The sequence below is a fragment of the Aythya marila genome (assembly GCF_965140915.1).
Source record: "Aythya marila genome assembly, chromosome: Z".
NCBI lineage: Eukaryota > Metazoa > Chordata > Aves > Anseriformes > Anatidae > Aythya > Aythya marila.
The window spans coordinates 68,604,986-68,623,295 of NC_139080.1; the positions used below are offsets into that span (position 1 = coordinate 68,604,986).

Here is an 18,310-nt window from a genome sequence, read left to right on the forward strand (position 1 = left end):
AAAACTTGACAAAATGTAATTATGATGATGTCATTAGATTTTCTGGCTCTTCATTTGACATGTTTTGTTTGTTTCTTCTTTTCTAGAGTTATTTCTCAGACTTACCAACCTGTTTTATTTCAAATATTTTATTTCTAGAATGAAACGTGTGCTCAGGATTGTCAACAGCCATGTGTAAGCAGCACAGAAGAGACTTCAGGTAGCATGTGCTCATATTTTAAGTCAGCAAAACTCCACACTTGTGTATGTTGCAGTTATGCAAAGATGAATCAACAAAATGAAAATGTTTTTTTATTGACATAGTTAAACAATCTACTTCATAAGCAAAAATAAGAATGCACAGCATAGTGCCATTCCCCACCCTATCATTATGTTTCATTAACACAAACTAGACTTGGGAACTTTTGGAATGGCACCCTAAGTTTAAATAACAATGGAAGGGGAGTTTCTTGCTCTTTCCTCCCTGCAAGGAGATCCTACTGCTTACCACTGCTGGGTTTAGCACTTATTAAAGCATGTTATGAGCCTCTGATTGACTCACTTGCCAAATGTGAAGGTGGTGGAGGGAGAGAACTTGTGTAGTTTTCCACCGGTTTAGTGAACTGTAGTGAGCTCATGGAATTGTCAAGTGGATGCCAGTGTCACAGTTGTGTTGGGTGGGTGGACTGGACTGTGCAAGTCCAAGCAAGTGAAAAAGGAGAGGGGAAGAAAATGGAAGAAAACAGAATTCCCTCTTTACCTGGCAATCAGCTGCTAAATGATTAAAAGTGGTGAAAGGTACCAAGGTAATGGTTGCATGTTGTTAAAACAAATTGAAATGGAGCTGGTTTGGAACCAATAGATGGCTAAGGTATGAGAAAATTAGTGTCAGAAACCCAGAATAATTTCTTCATATGCAGATTGCAGTCTTCCTGCCAAACTCCTGAGCATGTGCAAAAACTCTAGGGTTAATATTTCTTTTTAGGGGTCTGTCATTATGCTTATAAGGGTCTTGGAACAGAGCCTTGTAAATCATCTTTAATTAGGAAAAGAACCGAAGTTAATTAAGATCAAAATAACAGCTTTAAATAATCAAAAATGAGAGTTGTGTTAAGTAACAGAGTAGCACTGTTGATTTCCATTTTTGAAAAACCTTTAAAAATGTTATCTCCTTAAATTCATTCTAATGGCAGTTGGCAGTTGTCTGTTACTTCCAACTTTTTGGCTAAATTATTTATATTTGTCATTTGTTCAGTTTCTGACAATAATTCTCAGGCCCTCTTCAGTCAGTGGAGAAAGGAAAAATCTTGAGTTTATTGAAAAAATCCAACCTACTCCTGCCACTTCAAAAAATAACTCTTACCTGACAGTAGCATTTAGAGACAGAGAGCCATTTGTCCATTACACAAGTTTAAATGAACAGCAAGTTGTTCATTAATACTAGAACATTCATTTTAAAAGCTCCATCTCCAATAGCTATGCTTAATATTCTTCAGTATGAATAGTTTTATGAGCTCCAGGGAGTGATGATGAGTATTTTGTTTCAGAAGAAGGCAAGCATATTGTCTGAATGATATTCCCATTGTCTTTTTCCCTGGAGAAACAAGCACCTAACAGCTAATTAGTCAAGGGGGGGTGGAGGGGAGGGCATGAAGAAGAGAAGAATACGGTTTGAAACTTGAATAATAGATTTCTTTATTTTTTTTTCCACTGGAAATTATAGTAGTGAGTGACAATTGTCAATGTCCAGATGAAGAACAGACATTCATTTTAACATTGGTGGAAATCCCAGCTGACTCAAAAGAATTTGATGCATCTGCTTTGCTGGAACAAACTTCTGAACCATTACTACCAGCACCAATAATTATTGGCTCAGAAAATGCAAGTGAAACAAGTGTGACTGAAGTGGAGAGGTAAACGCTTTACTTTTGAGCATCTGAGTGGAACACTTTTTGTGAATCTTGATTATACCTTGAATGTGCATTACACAGTGAAACATCTCAAAAGAAGAAATAAATGCAAGAAGAAATCATTTTAGTAGGCTGGGCAGAGTCTTAAAAGTACTTAAATCAGCGTGGAGAAAGCTCTCATCAGAGGTTTAAAGTTACTGTTTTAGTTAGTTGGGTTTTTGGTGTCAATGTTAACTTTAATTCTAATTTATTCTTTAGTGTTGATTTTTAAAAATAAAAGTCATTTATTCAGCTGAAATTTATTCTATCATGGATACTTGGAAAGAAAATTAATTGAAAATGATAAATCTAAGCGTGTTTGCATTTTTACAGTACTTTAACAATTTTCTAAAACAAAACAAAACAAAAACTTTAAACTTCTTTTAACAATTGCTTTTCCAAATTTCTAGTCTAAATGGCCCTTTGGAGAATATGATAAATGGCAGACAAGTTGATACTGTTCTCTTGAGTTTGTGCCATGATTTTAAAGGCAGAAGAACCTAAAATCAGATAAATGAATTCACTCAGTAGAATATTAGCTAGTTGGCAGTATTTTGAGACAAAGGGTTTGTGTGTATCTTACAGCAGGAGTGTTCTTCAATGTGACATAACTGAATTCTTTCAACATTGTGGCTGAATTAAATCTCCTGTTCATCTTGGGAAGAAAGAAAAATGTCAAAGGCAAAAAGATTTTGAAGAATAGGAAGTGTTGTTATGTTGTAAAATGTACTACTGTATTAATGTAAGTTCCCAGGTCAAAACTACAGGTGTGATGCAGTTCTCCACCAGTGTGGAGAACTTTAAGGAAAATGTTATTCTCTTTAAAGATCTATCCATTCAGTAACTAAGAGTGAATTGGTGTGGAACTACTGAAGATAGAGAGAACTACTGACAGGCAGAGTTAGGGTACATCTGTCTCACTGTTCTATTACTGCTTTACTTTATTTCCTAGTCTCTGCTGCTTCCTGAGATTTCTCACTCTCTTTTGAGATCGTACCAGGGGGAGCAGGGAGAGGGTGGGAATTAGATTCAGCAGCACGTGTAAATAATATTGCATTATGGAATTATTTAGGGCAGTTAATCAATTGACATATTTTTGCATTTTATGGAAGTATCAAATTGAATTCAAACAGAACATCTTCTAAAGTAATTAGATATGACTGTAACTAGCAAATTTCAGTTCTCTAACTTGCCTTAAGGTAGTGCAGCAAAATAGTTCTTGATGGTAAACAGTACATGTGAAACCAATACTGGCTTTAAGTAACAAAGAATATCAGCAATGATCCATGGGTAATTTCCATACCGAAGTATTATACAAGGTAAATTTTGGCTTTTTTTTACAGTCACAATAATGATTTTTTATCTAAACAGCACTGGATCCTTGAGAACTGCAGCTCATGAATTTGATGCATCTTTGAACAGCAATATGGAAACCAAACAACTACGGAATGCATTAGCAGAGCCTGTTCTAAATTTGGTGCAGACAGCTCAAAAAAGGTCAGCGGCTGAGCTTGCAGAGAATGACGTTCCTCCTGCCAAGAAAACTCTGTCTACTGTAGTGGAGAGTAACTTCGAAAGCCCTTGTAAGGTGAGAAGGTGATTTGTTTAGTGTGTCTGTAATGCATAGTGTAAACGCTTAACACAACTGTGGAGCTTTGTAGCTATGTTTAATGTTTAGCAGTACACTTTTGAGCAAGTGATGCTATTACCTGTCCAATTTCAAGGCAAAATCAGTATCCATAAATTGCTTTTTATGTTGAACCCAACAGCACTTTTTAGACTGTTAATTCTAGTATTATTTTTCTGAAGAAGCTGTTGGCTCTCAAATATTTTTATTAAGCTTCCTGGTAGGTAGGGTGGTAATATGTTTCATTGTTCAGTTCATTCACCACAGCCTTTCTGACAATTACATTGGAGGAGGGTAAACTTTGGATGTGTATTGGATGACTGGCAGACATTACGATTCCTAGTGGTATCTATTACAGAAATAACTTATTAGATATATTCCTAATGTTTTTTAACTTAGTGGGCACTAGTCTAAAAGAACCTGCAAATTAAAACAGGCCAGCCTGTATTCAGCTTTCCCCTTTCCTTTTAGAATACGACCAAGCTTGTGGGAGTGACTTCCATCAATTTCTGTGAGGAGGCTAGGATTTGGTAGTGCGTCCCTGTGAGGGAATGTGTGATAATTTCCCATATGACTCAGAGAGCTTTTCTAGGAAGGACTTGGTAAAAATTTACCTTGTTCTTTGACCTCTTGTCTTGGCCTTTTTGACTTGAGTCATTTTTCATGAGAACACCTTGAAAAGCCTGCTCAGGAAATGAGATAAATGGTGAATGATGCTCTACTGAAGATGTATTCTCTATCACTCCTGTTCTTAGAAGTGTACACGCACAATGTGCCTTTGTCAACTTTCATTGTCTCTTGAATGGTGAAAGTTTTTTTTTTTTTTTTAACAGGGTTATTCAACTAAATCCACAAATTCTCCAAAAAGAGCTTCTGGTAGGTAAATTTAAACATGTAAAAACAAAGTGTAATGAATGTAAATACACGATACATTACAATTTAATACTTGCTGTCGTTGTGCTAAATGGTGCTGTAATCAGCTGTCTAACATAACAGTTGAATGAAATTTTCACTGTAATAACCTAATACCACAATTTCATGTTTTTGCTATAAACTAATTGTGTTGGATTATAAAAGGTGGTTATTAATGGTTAGGAATGGTTCTAAAAGCATTGCCGTAGTTCGTCTATTCATGAATTACAGGAGATTTTTGGACCACACCTATTATCTTCTGCTTAGCAAATATTTCCACTCATTGGAGAGTGCTAATAACTAAAGGTATTAACTGGTGTCTTACCATGCTATGCCAAAATAAATTTTTAAGATTTTATTTTGTGTTAGTCTTTAAAAAAAATAAATTCACAGTTTAATCTGTCTCTGAAGAATCAACAGCAGAAGGAAAGCAGAATTCCTGATGATATAGTCTTTGAGCCCATGAAGGATTTGGAGAACTACTTCTTTGTCCTGAAATAAACTTGAAAGAGAAATTGTGGAAATCTGAACAGCTAGATTGCTAAACTAAGTTCTATTGTTGTAAAGGGTGTGGGCAGTAAAACTACACTTCCTCAAATTTTTCCCAGCTTTTCCATATGGCATCTGTAAGATTTTACATACTTTACAAGTAGACTGTGAACTCTTAATTCATAATGGTGTTTTTTAAAAAGAGAACAGTAACAACAACAACAAAAATTCAGCCCTTCTCTTGTGATGCAAGCCATTGTAACATTATCCTCATCTTTTGGGCTGTGGCATTATCATAGAATCATGGAATGGCTCAGGTTGGAAGAGACCTTAAAGATACCTAACTCCAACCCCCCAGCCATAGGCAGGGATGCCACCACTAGATCACGTTGGTCAAGGCCCCATTCAGCCTGGTCTTGAACACCTCCAGGGATGGGGCATCCACAGCTTCTCTGGGCAACCTCTTCCAGTGCCTCACTCCCTCTGAGTGAAGAGTTTTCTCCGAATTTCTAGTCTAAATCTCTCTAATCTCTTTTAGTTCAAGACCATTTCCTCTTGTTCTGTCATTATCTACCTGAGTAAAGATTCCTTCCCCATCCTTTTTATAAGCCCCCTTTAGGTACTGGAAGGCCACATTGAGGTCTCACCATGGCCTTCACTTCTCCAGACTGAACATCCCCAGCTCTCTCAGCCTTTCTTCATAGGAGAGGTGCTCCACCTGCTCTCTGATCATCTTTCGTAGCTCTCTTCTGTACTCGCTCGAACAGGTTATCATCGAAGGAACTAAATGAAGTTTTGAATAACACTGAATAACTCTCAACTCTTTTACAGGTAATCCTTTTCAAAAAACAGAAGCTTCAGCAAAGAAAAAGTTACTTACTTCTGTGTTGGTGCCCAAGTCTTTGTCACTCGGACCACTAGGTGAGAGAAGTCAGCATGAAACTTTGGAGAATTTAGGTAAAGCATCGTTTGAGAATTCAGAATCTGATCAGGAAAAAGAGGTGATGTCTAGCTTAACCTGCAGCAGAAAAGCAGAAACAAGCGAGCAAGGAAAACTAGGAGATGTGCATGAACCTGCACAGTTGGAAAATTCTGGAAGTCTAAAAGAATCTTCAAAAACTCCATTACTCAGGTATTTATAGAATAATATTTTGACCAGCCTTTTCTGTTAAAAAGACATTGTTTCCATATTGAGTTTCTGGTATACTTTTTAATAAGGGCAGTACACTTGTTTGTGACCATACTGGGTAAGAATTATAGTATCTATCCTCTTCAGCAAATTAAATAGGATCAAACTGTCTCCTTTGAAATTTGATGTATTTTAGTCATTAAGTGAGCAGATACACTAAGGGACACTACTGATGTATGTTGTATCTATGTAGACATTTACAGATGCCTCTTGCGAGGGAGACATCTGTTGGCTCTGATACTGATTTAGGATAATTGTCGTTTTCCTTAGCTCAGTCTATGCTTAGATATATGTACCTATCCATTTGTTTTGATTTTTGTCCTTCTGCCAATAAAATTTATTATTGGTATAGTACTCATACACTGGATTTCTAGGCCTAACTTAAGATGCACCATTTCCCCAAAGGAGTTTCAAGCCTGACAGCTCAGAAGAAATTGTTCTCATCGGTCTGTCAGTGTGTGGATTATGTTTATTTTTTTAATATACCCTTCCACACTGTTTTAAGTGTTTGAATTCCTGCTGTCTGTTGCACTTGTGCTCATTGGTCTCAGCTGTGGTGCTCCACTGGTCTGTCCTGATCCTGTTGTTTATTCTTTTGTTACATTTGTGCGTAACAAAATTGTTTATTTGTACCTTGGATATCCACAGCAGCTGGGTAATGATGCATTAAAATTAAGAATCCTTGCCTTAGAGTTTACTCCCTAATCTGTAAACTCTTTGTAACATAAGAAGTAACTTTGATACTCTGTACCTCCATCATCACTGTCATTTCTTCCCTGTTTTTCTACGTAAGTTTGATTATTAGGTGTGATGAGTCTGAAACCCAGCAGCAGGGAGTCTTCTTTCTGTGGTCTAAAATAGTCTGCTGTAGCCCCATTGTCGGGAATCAGGTTTCTTTTTTTTCAGTGAATAGACAAAGGGTGCTCTTTTTCTTTCTTCATGCCTAAGTCTCTGTTCCTCTTGGTACCTCTTTCTGAAGATTCAGTAGTTTTTTACAGGCTTTAGCGTAGTGACAAATCGTAGGTTCCTGTTCTAAGGGTTGGAGGTCCTAGTTTCTGTAGTGCTTTGTAAAACTCCTCATGTGAGAAATTACTCAATAATAAAAACAGCCTGTCTTGGAATAACTTCTTGTTTCTTAGAATTTTCATGTGCATCTGTGGTGTTTGTTTGCTCTGTAATGAGTTGGACCCCTGCTATGCTATTTATATATTGCTTTAATGGAGCAATCTATGACATTCTGACTGTATTTGTTTTGAATAGGGGTGGACGAAAACCATTTGGATTTTTATCTTTAATTTGTAAAAAAAGTAGTTCTGATTCTGCAGAAGATACCAAGGGGAGTAGAGGGAAGATCCAAAAACCAAAGATTGCGACCCTGAAGCGAAATCAGAAAAAAAACTCTCCATCCAGTAAGGAATCTTGTTCCCTTCCCTCTACAAGCACATCATCTGTGGAGTATGATGGCATAACTGCTGATGCTGTAGTTACGGTATGTTTGCTTCTGAATGTCCTTTCATTTTTGAGAAGTGAAGAACAATGAATTAGTTGTTTCAGAAGTGAGTAGGTGGGCATACAGAGTTCAAGTTTGGAGAGACATCTGCCTCACTGAATAAATAGATCCTAACTTGTGCATGTCAAGGAAACTTAAAAAGGAACTAAGTTTTTTTTTTTTTTTTTTTTTTTTTTTCTGTGCACATACATCTATGAATGTTTTGGTTTCTCTGACAGTTGTAGCCCAATATTCTATTCTGTTACATTTGCAGAAGTTGCAGAAGGTTTGTACATTTCTTCAAAATTTGGGTGAAGCTGTAAGGGCTTCTGCTGATAACTGTTTATGTGCATATGTATGATATTTTAATGTGATGAAGTTTTGACTTTGAATTATCTTGTGGACTCATAGAATCATTAAGATTGGAAAAGACCTCCAAGATCATCTGGTCCAACCATCATCCTGCTACCAATGTAAACCACTTCCCTAAGCACCACATCCAACCTTTCCTTGAACACCCCTAGGGATGGTGACTCCGCCACTGTCCTGGGCAACCCGTTCCAATGCCTGACGGCTCTTTCTGAGAAGAACTGTCTCCTCATTTCCAACCTGAACCTCCCCTGGCACAACTCGAGGCCATTCCCTCTAGTCCTATCACTAGTTACCTGTGAGAAGAGGCCAACCCCCAGCTCCCCACATCTTCCTTTCAGGTAGTTGCAGAGAGCAATTAGGTCTCCCCTGAGCCTCCTCTTCTCCAGACTAAACATCCCCAGTTCCCTCAGCTGCTCCCCACAGGACTTGTCTTCCAGGTCCTTCACCATCTTTGTAGCCCTTCTCTGGACACACCCCAGGCCCTCAATGTTCTTCTTGTAGTGATAGGCCCAAAACTGAACATAGGACTCAAGGTGTGGCCTCACCAGAGCAGAGTACAGGAGGACGATCACCTCCCTGATGCTTCTGGCTACACTGTCCCTTGTACAAGCCAGGATGCTGTTGACCTTTTAGGCCACCTGGGCACACTGCTGGCTCATGCTCAGGTGAGCATCAGTCAGCACCCCCAGATCCTTTTCCTCTGCACAGCTTTCCATCTACTCCATCCAAGGCTGTAGCATAGCACGGGATTGTGGCTAAAGCGCAGGATCCGGCACTTAGCCATGATGAACCTCATCCCCCTGGCCTCTGCCCATCGACCCATCCTGTCCAGGTCCCTCTGCAGGGCCTTCCTACCCTCTGGCAGATCCACACTTCCCCCCAGGTTGGTGTTGTCTGCAAACAATTCCCTCATCCAAATCATCAATGAAAATATTAAAGAGGACAGGCCTCAACACTGGCCCCTGGGGAACAAATTGCAGAAATACTTCTCTGTTTTAACTGAAACCCATAGCAAATATGTGAAGTCAAACAAAAGGGACTGTTGTCCAGTACGTGGTCTATCTCAAAATATTAATCAGCTTTTCCTGCAGAAATATTCCTGGTGTTAGTTAGCAGAAGATGAGAAGAGAGTCTACTTGTTTTCCTTTTTCCAGTAATTCCTGTTTTTTTATTGAAACTTCCTGTCTGAATAGGAAGCACAAGCATATATATCTACATATGCTTATACACATGTGCATATATATGTGTATATGTATATATGTGTTTGTGTACATCTGTGTGTATATATAAATATGTAAACAGATTAAGACTGTTAACAGTACCCTTTTCTTTTTCTATTAGGTTCCAAGTAATGAGCCATCTCAGAAGCCCCCCCTTTCTGCTAAAGATCCAAAGAAGGAAGAAGAGCCCACCAGAATCTCTGAGTATTTTTTCAGTGACATCTTTATGGAAGTAGATGACTCAGAATAGCAAATTGGCTTTATAAAAATTGTGGGACCTAAGTACAATAGCAAGAAATTATTTTAAAAAGTCTGTGCTTGTTCTAATGCTTGCTGTGCCAATCTTACCGTCAGCCAAGCTATTGTTAATAAACTTCCCTAAAGATGGAATCAATTTCTTCCAAAGTGACCTGGATACTTTTAAAATGTTGATGCAACCTAAACCACTACATTGATGCCATTGGATGTACCAGTGGCGTAATTTTCCCTTGTTTAGATGTTGATAAATGGGTGCATGGCTGTCTTCCAGAAAAGTGTGATGCAAAAAATGCTTATTCTTGTGACAAGGATCCCTTTGGATTATAATGCTAAAGCTTGTGGTACTGGTTATACAAGTTCTTTACTTCTTTTTGTGAAGTATGCTATATTAGTATATTAGAAGGAGGAATGAACCTTTTATATATAGCGTAATCTCTGTAGATCAGGATGCAAATACTGAAAGTAGCATAGGAAATACATGGATATGCTCATCACTGCAGCTATTTTTATTAGCATCTCCAAACTACGTATTTTTATATTTAAGAAGTCTTGCATAAATTAAAAGACCTTAGCCTGAAAAGCCAAATGGTTTTGTCTCCTTTAAAATTTATATAGGAAAACACTGAAAGACATGCTTCATTTACCGAGTGATGCTATACAATGTTAATTTTTGCAGCTGTCCTACTAGAGTGAGGAAAAGGTTAGTGTTTCCCAATATACATACTAATTTCCTTCCAAATTTGAAAACAAGGGATTGGATACCATTTCTTTTCCTTGTTTTTACATATAGGTGTATATATCTGTACCACTGTCCTTTGTTTCAACTGTGTAAATTAGCACAAACAGAACTAAATTTAAACCATGACTGTACATGTACAGTGAGGTTGCTTTAAGGATTTGCTGCTTGGAAGCAGTTGAATTTGAATGGCTTTCCCCGTGTTCCTGGATTACTTGTACTCGCTGGCATAGCTTGAGATTTTAGTGTAATGGTTTACTTGCTTAGGAGGAAGATTGTCTTGATGAAGTAAGAAAGTTCTATTGAGTCTCATAAAGCCAGGTGGTCAATGAAAGGTGAAATATTTATTCTCAAACTTCATTACACAATGAGTGTGTAGATCTAGGTAGTCTAGCTTTGTCCTGATACTTAATAACAGCAAGTAATTCTGCAAAAGAAATGATCATAAAAGAGAAACTGTATTTGAAACTGTATTAGCCTGTTTTCAGTTTTGGACTGGTTTAATCATAGGCTGGCAAGTATTTTCACGTAAGTATCTACTTAATTTTGAAATACTTCTTGAAGTTTGAAAATGTTTGCCTTTCAGAAATTACTGGCAAGGCTTATGAAAGAGCCTTTAAAACTTTGTCAGTAAGGGACAATGCACAAAAAAATATTACTGCTACTGCAAATTGCTATACTAGGAGGTTTCTGTCAACCAGATGGCACTAGGAACAACATCTAGTTGACGCGGTAAAGAGGCTGATGTTCCCAGTAGAAAGTAACTTACTGGAAAGCATACTGTCAAAAAGAAAAAACAAATAGACAAATCTACCACCACCACCAGAGCTTCTCCTCAGACAGTATCCTGCTCTGCCTAATCCATTTAACTTGAGTAGTTTATCTAAGTATTGTCTTACTGTAAATATTATGAAATAGGATAATGTATACATTAAGCTCAAAGTATTGTATATCTTGTAGATATTTCATTAAAGCAAGTTCTTAGTTCCTAATAGATGTGGCATGTTTCAATCACTTGCACTGGCATAGCCTAAACACAGATTTGGGCAGAGTTGGCTATGAAATAATTGCCCTAATTACTTTCTAAGGTGATATCCATTCTATATTTTGTTGCATATGTGTTAGCTTGCATTCACATTATAAGATAAAAATAATAATTTCATCACCAATATTTAAGGTGCCTTATCTACCTTGTTAATTGGGGTACATTTTTTTTTCCCTGCAGTAAACCACATGCACTTTGTTAGAGGATTTTTTTTAAAGAACAAGTGTAATATGAATTGTGATGAGACAACTTTGTGTTCTGTTTTATGCAAGTTTTGTAATGGTGGGGGATGTAAGAAAGGAATTGTGAAATCTCGATGCCGATTAGTTGTAGCGTTTTTACAGAAATGTGGCACAAGAAATGTGGCTTTGCTTGAAGATGTGTCCGACACAGGTATTATTGCATATAAGCTTTCTGTTTCAAAGAAAGTTGTCATATTGTATATGTAAATTATGTGAATAAATTATTTTATATTACCTGTGTCTGTTGGAATATTTATTGCTATTTCTAAAGGCTTGTATGTGTTTGGAGGTGTGGGTTCAACTTCTGCCTCGCACTGTGAGGCACGTTTGCATGGGGAAAGCAGATTGAAGACACTTCGTCTTATGCTGTCGTTGGCTTTCTGTCTGGGGTGCACCTTTATTTCACTTTTCTTTACACAAAATGACTTCGGCCTCCGCCGGACTCTCTCCTCTCATCCCCCTCAGCCCAGCCGGCGGCAGCAGCCCCTCCTCGCCCTCCCTTCCCCTCTCTCTCCCGCACACCAAAGCACGGAGCCAGCCTCAGCTCCCAGCCCTGCCCGCTGAGGGGCCCGGCCGAGCGGGGCGGGCGGCTGTGGGGCCGCGCTCTGCGCATTGGCTGCGGCGGAGGGAGTGGCGGCGGCGGCAGGCCCGGGACGGCCCGGCACGGCTGGGGCTGGGGCTGGGGCTGGGGCTGGGGCTGGGCTGTGCTCCGCTCCGCTCCGCCGCCGCCATGCTGCTGGGCCCGCGGCGCCTGCTGCGCCCATGGCGGCTGCTGCGCCGCTCCCCCGCCCGCCCCTACCGCGGCGAGGCGGTGGCGGCCGTGGGCTCGCGGCCCGACGCGGGCTCCGCGCTCTACCAGGTAGGCCGGGCCCAGCACCGCTCGGCGGCCCCGGGGCCGGGGGAGCGCCCGGCGGGAGGAGGAGGAGGAGGAGGAGGAGGAGGAGGGCAGCGAGGGTCCCTCAGGCAGGGGGCTCGGTGCTCGCAGGCAGCTGCTGCTGCTGCTGCCGCCCCTTGGGCTTGGTTGTTTTTTTTTTTGTTTGTTTGTTTGTTTTTGGTGGAAGTGCCAAATCCCGTTTTATCTCGCTCAGGCTGAGTTTAAAATTAAATAAATAAATAAATGAAAAAGGGCATGGGGCCGTGCCGTCTGCCGCCTCGCGGTGGGTTTGGTCTCGACTTTTCGCCTTAATCCGAGCGCCTGTTTGCCTGCTGTTATTGCAGCGGTGAGGAAGGAGCTGATCGATACCGTGCTGGTGAGGCGGGGACGGGGAGCGTGCAGGCAGCCGAAGGAGGTCTCTGGTGGTTTCAGGGCTGGAAACTTTCTTCTGTTTGCCAACTAGCTCCTGAGCTGGAGGCAGGGGGAATATTGCAGAGTCAAGCGTGTGCCTCCAGAAAGCTGGATGCCAGTGGAAAGAACCATCCCCAGAGGTGGAGAAACAGGTGGAATGACAGTCTCCTTTATGGAGATGACAGCACCTGTGTCTGGCGTAAATTGTTTTGTTTTAGTGGGGCGTTATTGGCATCTTCACATTGAGGATAAAAGTTGTGTTTACAGTTAGGTTGAAAATCGTGTAGTTTTAGGTGTGGATCAAAACTGATAGGAAGACACACAGCTGTCTTAAAACTTGATCCAGGCAAAATAACTAACAGCAAGTGAAGCAACAGCACGTACTCTCACAGAAATACTTCCTCTCGTTCTGTGTTTGGTTTTGCAGAAACTAAGTTTTGGGACAGAACTTAGTAGGTGACAGAAACTTCTGTGAAGCTTTAGTGTGTATATGTACAGAGCTTGTACATGTGAAGTGAGTGCGAGTATGTTTGTGTACGTGTGTGTATATTCACACCTACAAAAAGAAAAAGTAATAATGTGTTTACTCAGCTAAGCTGTTAATGGATTTTCATTTGCGTGTGTACCTCCAGAGCTCAAAAAAATGCAAGGCCAGGTAACTTTTTCTAGGATACATTTTTACTTTTTTTTTTTTTTTTTTTTTTATTAGTGTTCACAAGTTTTGGCAGCAGTTTCCAATGGGACATTTTGACAGGAAAAGTTTGCGTGGCTATGCTAGACAAGCCCACTTACTTGGACACATCTGGTACGTCATTCAAGCAGTACGGTTCCTAATAGTGTTAGTATTTGGTAGAAATAATTACAATTTGTAGACTAGTGTAAATGTACGTGGTGCTTTACAAACACAAAGAGCTGGGGTCCATGCTGTGAGGTACTTAACCATCTGAAATAAATGTAATACACGGAGTAGCAGTGCAAACACAAGAAGGCATAACAATATGTGATGAAGGTCTTGCCTCCTGCAGCTAATGTTTGCTTTTCTGGCTGTGAATTCAGCTAGACAGGCTGGCCTTCATAATGTAAACTGTCAAACCAGACAGGTAAAAATGTAATTTAAAAATGAGTTAGTCCAAGTTCTAGAAAATAGAGGAGAGTCTATGTAAAGATTCTGAAGATCAGCTCTGACTGCTCCTTACCTTGTGTAGCAGTAATTCAGCTCATATAATAACTGTAGGATTAGTCTGTAACTTTGGCTTCTAGATTTTGCTTTAAAGTTCCTGGGAGCCCTTATATTAAGAGCAGACTTTTATAGAACTGACTGGTGCAGGGGCTGGTTTCCAGAAAGAACTTGTTGCCTTTTTGACATCAGTTAATAAAGAGCTTATTAGAAGAAATAACAGGTTTGGTTCTGAAGGGAGCTGTTTCTTAAAAAACCCATAGAAAGATTTGAAAACATGTTTACTTTGCCTTTGTAACATACAATGATGTTGTGTTGTGGTTAAGGACATGAAGGATAAGGTTAGAAATCAACTGAATTTCACTGAAATACTGGAATGCAATGGTTTTCATAGATGGTGTAAAAAATCTTTTCACAGTTTTTCATGTAGGAGAATAGCTAAAGCAGCTGCCAGGAGCTGTTAATTCAGAATCGGATAAGGGAGCCTGCAACTGGGGTTGCTACAACCTTTCTAATTTCCTCTGCCATTTTTAGCTGCATTTTTTCCTATGTTAAAGGTGATCTTTAAATCTCAGTACTGTCAAAAAAGGTGAGTGTGTTTAGAGGAAACAGGCTGACTGAAGAAGGAGAAACAGGGAAAATCCTGTGTGCAGTGCTGGGCAGTGAGTCGGCTAGACAAACTGAACACTCACGCATACAATAACACTGGATCTTGTAACAACTGCAGATTTAGAAGAACAGAGTTACGATGTCTGTTTTACGGACTTTTACAGAGGAGTTGTAGGAGTTGTAAGCTGTAAGTTGTAAGTTGTTTTCTGAAGGTCTGAAATCAGGTTCTGCTTTCCTCATTGGTGAGTGGTTGTGTGTGTGGCTGCAGGTGCTGTCCGTAGTCTCTCTGGGGAGTGCTGGAGTCCCGTTAACAAGACGCAGCTTGCTTTGCACTTGTTTCTCTGGGATGCTGTGAACAATGGTAAAACTGTCAGTAAGTCATTCCCCTGTGATTTCACAGCTTAGGAGGGGAAAAAAAAAAGACAAAAAAAAACCAGTTGAAGAGGTAGGTGCTGGGTCTGTGTGGAGGGTGGGCCAGGAAGAAAGACTGAAGCACCAAAGGAGGAGCAGCATGCTGGAGCAGACAATGCAGCCTTACAACTGAGGGAGGGGACACAAAGTTTGGTGACTTCCCCGTCCCTGTCTCCTGGGGCTGCAGGGCAGCTCTGGAGGCAGGTAGGTAGCGTTCTGCAGTCATCTTCCTGGGAGGCACCGGGTGCAGGCTGAGCCCTGCTGCCCGCAGCACTCAGTGGGGATGTGCAGTCCTTCCCCAGGCACAGGGGCTGACCTGCTGCCGACCCTGTGTACCAGGGGGGAAGTGGCCAAGACCTGCTTTCTTCTGACACATTCTTACCTTTCAGTAGGATATTTTCTATCTCTTCATAGCGATTGTAAAGGAGGAGAAATGTTTTCTTTTTCAAGTCCTTCTGTACACCTAAAGTGGTTTGAATCCAAAGGGCCCATACCTGTTTTCATTCTCTTTGCCCTTCACCACATGCTGTCTTTCTGTGATTAAGACAGAGCTAAACAAAGCTATTTAAACCACAACACTTGCTGCTTCCAGGGGAAACCCCAGTTCTGAATGTTCAAGTCTGAATATGAAGTTTCCAGATTGATTTTTCTGTAGACTTTAATATCTTCTACATGGCAATTAGACAAGACAGTATGATTTCTTTGTGCAACAATTAATGTATCTCTTTGCTTTGTTGTGGTTATACTTTTCAAAGCAGTTATGTAGTTTTTAGTGTGTGTGAAAAGCCAAGTTAAGGTTGACTAACACGTTCTAATTCTGAAGAAATGGTAAAAACAGCTGTAATGATCACACAGAGTATGGGATATTTCTGCAGTGGTGAGCTCAGTACTGGTTTGCTCATAAAAAGCTGGAAAAGTCTGTTTTTATAAGATGAATATTGCCTCGAAGACCGGTCTCCTTGGTTTTGCAAAGCTTTGTTTTCTCTTTACATTCTACTTAAACAATAAGACTATAGAAATTGTTTACCAATTTCTATTCAGTCTAGGTCATTCATCTTCCGTAGAAGAGACATAGCATCAATTAATTTGAGTCTCCATGATGTTTTGTTTTACAAAATTAGATTTGTAAAAGGCAAACAAACCTGTAACAAAACATTAACAAAACCTGAAAAATAACATTTCAACTCTGTAATGACTAATTCTGGTAATGGTTCATTAAATTTAGAACTGACCTTTTACAATTCAAACACACTCAGAGTTTTTGTGAAGGTTGTTTTGGGATGCCTGAGGAAAGCCTACACACAGGTAGAAATTTTATTACTTTAAAAACAGTGCAGAACAAGAATTTAATAAGGTAGATTGAAATTTTGAAGAGAAATAAATCTTGTGCACTAATTTCTGTGTTTTTTGTTCAAACATAGCAGTGTCACTCTTGGTTAAACTTGAAACATTTTTCTCCTACTTAGGAAAACTATGAACGAATGAAAGCACTGGTAAAGGAACTCCAGGAACAAGCAGAAAAAATCAAATTAGGTAAGTATGGTAGTCCAGATTTTAGAATACTTGTTTAAACTAGTCCTAAAATAGATGTTTTTCTTTAAATTATTACTATTTTTCCCATTAATCAGTTCATTCAGACACAACATTAGGTGGATTATGGTAGTCATACTGAAGTTTAGGTCATCGGTTTGCATCTAGGTGCTATCTTTCATCAGCTGAAAACTTTAAAGGGTTTATGTCCAAGTTAGCTTGGTTCGAAATATTGGTGGTTTTTTTCAAAGTAATTTGGTTTAAGTAAGAAAAAGAGTCTTTAACATTGGCATTTATTTGTTTATCACAGTATTTAGTGTTAATACATTTTTTTGCCAACAGAATATCACAGGAATATCCTAATGCAGCAAGTCCATAAATTACTGGAAAAGCACGATAAGTTAAAGTAAGGTTGATATAACAAAACAGAAGACTAATTTCCTTGCTAAAGAGGCAAAAAGTAAGCAAAATACATGGTGAAAACTGGATATTCAGAGCTGTTTCATTTTTAATCAGTCCTTTTAATCAATGGAAAATATGCTTCTTTAATGAATTTAATGGCAATATTTAAAAAATAGAAAGGACTATTAAAAAAAGGTTTTTGCTCATGTACTTTCCTCTTCACCTGCTTCTTTGCTTCATCCTCGGCTGCCTGCTTTTATAAAAGCTTGGTTTGGCAAATGTACTACTGTTCAAGTTGTGTGTTAGTTTCTTCACCTTCAAGGGGGTTTACAAAGACCTCTGTTGTTGTTTTGCTGGCAAAAAAAAAAAAAGGTAAGTAAATCTGTACTGATTTGGAAGTTTGAAACCTGTGTTTCAGGTTTCATCTTTACTGATATAGGACTACCTAAATTAATTACAACTGACTGAGAAATACAAAATGAAATTGTTTATCAAAGCTAAACTGTGCTGCCTGAGATCAAGCATGTAGCTTTAATTCTCACCTTGTGTGTGTCGTGACAGTGTGCTGTTTCCTATGTAATGCAACTTCTTGTACAACTTTGGAACAGAGCACATTTAAGAGTATGAGTTTAATATTCTTCCTTGTTTGCTATGTAACAAAGCTCAAGGACTTTATAAGGATGTGCTGAATCCTGTAGACTCCCTGTGTCTTTTATGGGTGTAGGGACTGTTTAGTAGTATCCTGTGTGGCTCGTGAACTAGTGATAACGGCCTTCTTCACTGCTGCACCTTTTCTTCTTCTTGCTCATTATATGAAAACAGGACAAGAACACAGTCCTCTTCTGCATCTCAGTAAGGGAGCTCTGTCACAAAGTTTATATGTATTTTGAGAGTGTGATCAAGTGAGATTGCTTTGCCTGTCATACAGGTATACAAGAATCACAGAATCGTTCAGGTTGGAAAAAACCTCTCAGATCATCTAGTCCAACCAAGAAGAATTGGATACTTAGACTGAATACTTTTGAGGGATCAATGCAACGTCTTTTTCTTTCTAAGAGCGGTCGTTCAGAGAATGAGCTCTTGCCAGAAGTCTTTGTAATGCATATTTCATTATTTGTTGCTCTGGTGGGTAGGTCTGTTGTAATCCTCTATCACATTCTCCTGTGTAATACCAGTCTGTGTAACAGGAAGGTCCCTGCCACCAAAGAATGTATGGGCTGTAAAAAATTACAGCAGGTGGATTTCGGATGACAAGCAAAAGAATTTTACAACTGAGATACTTCTAGGCTTTGCGACTGGCAGGAATCATAACCAATCCACAGTCACAGTGAAGTCTTTATAGACATTGCTGTAGAGGAGAAATTGAACAGGAGATTTCACGTTAAACAC

The 18,310-nt window shown here is 39.4% G+C and overlaps 2 protein-coding genes across 12 annotated transcripts in view; both read left to right on the plus strand.

Annotated features, from left to right (window-relative positions):
• BDP1 (BDP1 general transcription factor IIIB subunit) overlaps positions 1–11,694 on the plus strand; it is a 57,890-nt gene extending 46,196 nt beyond the window's left edge. For 8 of the 10 annotated variants that reach the window (XM_082783639.1, XM_082783644.1, XM_082783646.1 and 5 more), the window contains exons 36-42: positions 139–199; positions 1,703–1,892; positions 3,300–3,516; positions 4,389–4,431; positions 5,788–6,088; positions 7,406–7,634; positions 9,348–11,694. In XM_082783639.1, coding sequence (XP_082639765.1) covers positions 139–199; positions 1,703–1,892; positions 3,300–3,516; positions 4,389–4,431; positions 5,788–6,088; positions 7,406–7,634; positions 9,348–9,476 — 1,170 coding nt within the window. In that variant the 3' untranslated portion in view covers positions 9,477–11,694. Of the gene's footprint in view, positions 1–86; positions 200–1,702; positions 1,893–3,299; positions 3,517–4,388; positions 4,432–5,787; positions 6,089–7,405; positions 7,635–9,347 lie in introns of those variants that run through there. The other 2 variants (XM_082783648.1, XM_082783647.1) reach the window with 2 other exon arrangements.
• Positions 11,695–12,162: 468 nt separating this feature from the next.
• MCCC2 (methylcrotonyl-CoA carboxylase subunit 2) overlaps positions 12,163–18,310 on the plus strand; it is a 39,846-nt gene continuing 33,698 nt past the window's right edge. Inside the window, exons 1-2 of one of the 2 annotated variants that reach the window (XM_082783731.1) lie at positions 12,163–12,366; positions 16,456–16,522. In XM_082783731.1, the coding sequence (XP_082639857.1) occupies positions 12,238–12,366; positions 16,456–16,522 (196 nt within the window). In that variant the 5' untranslated portion in view covers positions 12,163–12,237. Of the gene's footprint in view, positions 12,367–13,514; positions 13,598–16,455; positions 16,523–18,310 lie in introns of those variants that run through there. The other variant, XM_082783732.1, reaches the window with a different exon arrangement.